We start from the raw sequence: 5,041 nt of genomic DNA, 5'->3' as shown, positions 1-5,041 counted from the left end.
AGTTACAAATAGCTGTACTCTAATACCATTCCCAGAAATACCACCTCTGAAAGTCAGAGAATTGAATTACTTCATTAATCTAGTAACTGTTGTAACCTCAAATAGAGAATTTCAGGAAATACCACTCTCAGATTAGGAATGCCACCTTAAAGAAGAATTTAGGTCTATAATAGAGCCAATAATTATATCTGACTTGTGTTTTTCAAATGAGAAAAAAGTAGGAGCAATCAAGACACCTTGATTTATATAGCAGCTTGCTTCCAAATAGTACTTCCCAATTTCCATAACCTCACTGGACTCAGTTTTCGTATGTAACCCAGTGAACTTGCATTTCTTAGCCATAAGAAGAAAGGAATCTCTTTTGACTCCTACTTCCAGAGAACCCCCTCCCAATCAGACTGCAAATGGGAAAGGGAATATTTTCCTTGTTTTCTGATAAGTTGACTGTTGGCGGCATGTTTTCCACCAGCTGAGGTGGGTCTGGTGTAGTCTTAGTGGCAGGCCACCTGTTCACTCCAAGGAATTTGTAAGATGGCAAAATCCTGTCCTTACTTGAATATTTTGTCAGTATCACTGTTTCTCCGCTCTTCTCCCCTACTTTGTTGGAGAAGGGAAGGTTTTTCTGGGTCTGGATTATTGTAACCAACTCCCAAAGGCCCTTGTCAAAAAGTATATATGACTGGATGTGATGTGTGTCGGGCTGAGCTGTTTACTGAGAAGACACCAGCCTTCACTGTTAGTCCACTGGAAATGAGATTAATTAAGCAAAGCTATCATGGAAAGTATTGTCTTTAATCATACATTGATCACCATCTGTATTGAATCCAGAGCACTGAAAACTTAAATACCTTGAGGCATTATTATATTAACTGAGAATATCAAATACATTTGCAAGCAACTGGGGTTTGGTAGTAAAATTAATTTTTATTCACTTGAATTAAAAATTACATTGATTCTCTGCTTACTTTTATTAAATGCAACAGAATATGGTCATGTGTTTTAAAATTGAACTCTTAAAAAAACAATCCTTAGATAGTTCCTTTTTTTCTAGTTCTACTAAAAACAACAAACTTCCAATTTCTTCACAAAAGTAGGAGACACTGTCTAACAAAAGTGAATCACTCAAACTGAAGTTGAAATTATATGTGAATCTTTATAATGCCCTCTTGAAATCTTTCTACTTCAAATCCTCACACTGTCAAATCATGGATAAAGGAAGACTTATCTGTGTGCCAAAGGTCAGCACCCCATGTCAGGGCATGCTGCTAACAGTGACGCCGGCTACAGTATTGTTTGAACCCACCCCGTCTCCTCTCCTTTTCTTTATGGAGTAATGTCTATTCTTTTAACCCTGGTGACTGGACGAGCAGGAGAAAAATCACATCAGAAATAAGGGCAAACCTTCCTGAGAACAGTACAATTGCCAAACTCCAGCAGAGCTCCTATGCTTTGGCTGATGAATACATGTAACTGCAAACCCTTAGAAATTTTGAACCAATTAGAGGAGAAGACAATTATCTTTATTTGCTTTCTATGAACAGCCAACTCAGATGCTTCAGTGATATTTCCTTTTTATCTCTCTCAAAGGTAATAACCTTGTGAGAATTAGTCCAATGATTGACTACCGAATTTTCCACTTAATTGTTGTATTTTCATCTCAATTCATTCTAAAGGAGATTTAAGTGATGAACAAAAAGGTACACGTCCATCATGCGCACAACACAGAATCATAAAATATAATTAATAAAATAAAAAAGGCTGTGAAAAGGAAGAAGGTAATTAGAGTCTGCTTCACTTTACTATACATTGTGTAAATTTTCTTATGCCAGCACTTTAGTGATAGGAAAAAACAGCTCAATGCCTTTAGATATTTTATTGACAATATTAATATACTAATGTATCAAGGTATTTTCAGGCAAATAGATATATATCACCTTAACTCATGATTTCTAATGTACTGTAGATATTATAATGATGTAATGTTGTACATTCTTTTTGTTTAAAAATCTGTTAATGTCCAGAATAACTTCTAACTTTGCTCCACGTACACACAACTTTGTTATATGGTACAACATTAAGATAAAAGAAAAATTTTAGTTAGCAGGCACCTTTGAAATATGCTTGAAGTAGAAATGTGGTATTTTCATCTGTGACACCAACAGGACCTAAACTGAGTCCATGAGATGCTATTTAGACTTATCTACAAAACCGACTGTTTCAGTACTTTCAGCCCCACTTTAAAGACATCATATCAATGACTGCCAGTTCCATTAGGGGGTTCTTTTAACAAAATCATAAACCAAAATATTTCCACACTTAAACAGTTTTATTTATGGTGGAGTTTCCAAAAATCTCTTATATCTTGAAATCATCCACAAAGTACTATTTTGTGCTTAGATTAAAAATGTATTTCTTATAAGAAAATGTTAAAATATATACCATTAGGCAGTATTGTTATATTTTATTTAACACAATGTAAATCAAAGGATTAAAGAGAAAAGCAAAGCCATTAAATATATTTAAAACTTCCTATAACTGATTTACATCTATTCTAATATTTTAAAGAAAAAAAATAAAGCACTAAATATCAGAGTTAATATTTTGATAAGCAATATTTATAAAAAATATAAGTTAAGCATTGCAACAAACTACCTTTTGATGAACTGCCTGTATAAGAAATAATATCATTGGGACTATATATCTAAAGCAAAGATGAAGGAAAAGAAGAAAAAAGAAAGTATAAATTGCAATAGTGACTTTTTAAATACACTTTCTTATAAAGTGGCAAGATAATATTTACAAATTTACAACAGAAAAGAAATGCTTATTTACAGGTTGTCTTGCTTTTGGATTTTTGGTGCCTCCTTCTTCCTGTGTAATAGACCTTCCGGCAGAACTGATCTAGAATTTTAGTTCATAGCACATGATAGATGAGCCTGGAACTAGAGGCCCCTGGAGTTGCAGGCTGAGAATCGGTGCTGGCAACCGGGGAGAGAGAGGCTGGATCCTGGAGAGGCAATCCTGGTTGCTCCGAGTTGGTGATCCGATCCACTATGCTGGATAAGCAATCCAAGCTGGATAAGGAGCCTTTATCCGTGGCATATACTAAGGACACAAGGAGAAAAGCATTAAAAAAATCCTTGCTTATGCTGCCGCTTAAATTGCAGGTCAGCTCCGTCGAAACCCAAAGGTCAGGTGGTCACAGAAAGCCTGATGTAGAAATTTGCAACAAATATCTAGCAATTCATGGGGATGAAGGTGGGGAGTGGAGAAGCACCTGGGTAATATTCAAGCAAAAGCTCACGTCTGTGTGTATGTGCCTGGATGTATCTGTTAGGAGGATTTTGAGCAGAAGATGTGTGTTTATTTTGCCCTGCCAATACCCCCATAAATACCATTCTGTTCTCTTCCCAGTACTGCATGGAAGAACAGACTCTACTTTGATAGGCTAAATTCTGAAGGTGAACTGGTCTTTAAACTCCTCTGAAGTCATGGGTTCTTACCATTTGGTACATCAGGACAGTAGACGCTGTCAAAACTGCTGCTCTTTCTGGACCAAATAGGGCTGTTACATTCAGGCTATAATAAAAGACACAGAAGAAGGCGTTTGTTTTCAGGTCTTGGCGAAAGGTGCTGCGATTCGGGTGAGGCAGTGCTCACCCACCAGCTCCATAAACTGACCACTTTCAGTCACCGTTATTGCCTTGATTTAGGAAGGGCAGTGAGGTCATTCTCTGTGCTTGGAGAAGAGGAGAGAGGCAGCAGAAAGCAGAGGGCGGGTGGAATTCAGCAGCAGTGTGCACTGGGTTAACCATGCAAAATGGATTGGAGTAGAAGGAAGCCACACTAATTCAGAGAGAGAACACTTTCCCAAGGCAGAAACACATTAAAACCTGGCAGCCTTGGAGCAAACGCTGTCTGAAAAGAATGCATGAACCTCTTCCAGCCTGGCCTCAGCAGAGTAGGGGCTGGGGCCCTGCAGGCATTTCTTTCTGTTTCTCCCTTAAGTTACAAACCGTGGGACCGTGGAGGTCTCAGACAGTTGCCTTTAGATGCTAGTGCATGTCAAGGTCCACTGGTAGTATATACTGGAAATAAACTGAGTAATGGAGAAAACATCTGATTGATCATTCACTGCCAGCTATCTCAAGTGACAACCTGCTCCGTCAATGTGCACGTAGAGTAGGTAGGAAGTCAAGACAAAATCCTGTTCAACAGCTGTCTGTGTGCCCGCATCTGTCTAAATGTGGCATCTGTCTTCTCTGCCAGTACCTGCCCCACGCTGCCCCCCAACACCCAGCTATCCACCAAAAACCACCGAATATCTGGTTGCTACACCTGGTCTAAATGAGATGTAAGGATTTTTGTAAAAGTTGGGTCCTTGCAGGTACAGAGCCTCTCTTACCATGCCATCGGAGCAACTGGAGGTGGGGCTGGTGGGCTCGGAGCAGCTCTGCCCCGGCAGGCTATAGTAGTTTTCCACCTGTTCCCTTAGCAGCTCCTGCAGGCTCTCAATGTAGCGGATGGCATTCCTGAGGATCTCCACCTTGGGCAGCCTCTGGTTAGGGTTGGTCGTGGTGCAGCGCTTGAGCGTGTCGAAAGCCTGGTTGACCTTCTTCAGGCGTCTGCGCTCGCGCATGGTGGCCGCCTTCCGCCGGTCCATGGTGGTGGACTTCCTCTTGCAGGCTTTGCAGGCCCACATGAGGCAGTGGCCGGCCTGGTGGTGGCCCGTGGGTGCTCGCACGTGCTCGTCCTCGTCTGAGCCTTGCAGGTCTGCCTTGTGAGCCCCGAAAGCAGCCACTCGCGGCTCGAACTCGTCCCCGAACTCGCCCTCGGGGGATGGGATGCAGGAGCCGTCGTAGAAGTACTCAGAGGGCGAGAACTGGCAGCCGTCCATCATGTCCATCGTCTGCAGAGAGGCAGGGGGTGGGCCTGGACAGCAGCGAGATAGATAGGGCAGAAACCGGAGCCTGGCGCCGCCGAGGGCAGGGAAATCCCGGGCTGAGCTCGCTGGTCGGTGTCTCTGGTAATTAGCAAGGGC

At 41.5% G+C, this 5,041-nt stretch overlaps 1 protein-coding gene across 1 annotated transcript; it reads right to left on the bottom strand.

Moving 5' to 3' along the window:
* Positions 1 to 2,491: 2,491 nt before the first annotated feature.
* On the bottom strand, positions 2,492 to 5,041 carry MYF5 (myogenic factor 5). Its single transcript, XM_065935472.1, has 3 exons — positions 4,406 to 5,041; positions 3,504 to 3,579; positions 2,492 to 3,105 (listed from the first exon to the last, which is right to left on the bottom strand). Exons 1-3 carry the CDS (start codon positions 4,904 to 4,906, stop codon positions 2,915 to 2,917), a joined length of 768 nt encoding a protein of 255 aa, XP_065791544.1. The 5' UTR covers positions 4,907 to 5,041; the 3' UTR covers positions 2,492 to 2,914.

Source organism: Muntiacus reevesi, chromosome 4 (genome assembly GCF_963930625.1).
Source record: "Muntiacus reevesi chromosome 4, mMunRee1.1, whole genome shotgun sequence".
NCBI classification, from domain to species: domain Eukaryota; kingdom Metazoa; phylum Chordata; class Mammalia; order Artiodactyla; family Cervidae; genus Muntiacus; species Muntiacus reevesi.
The sequence above is the reverse complement of the archived record's forward strand: the minus strand, read 5'-3'. Positions and strand labels throughout refer to the sequence as shown.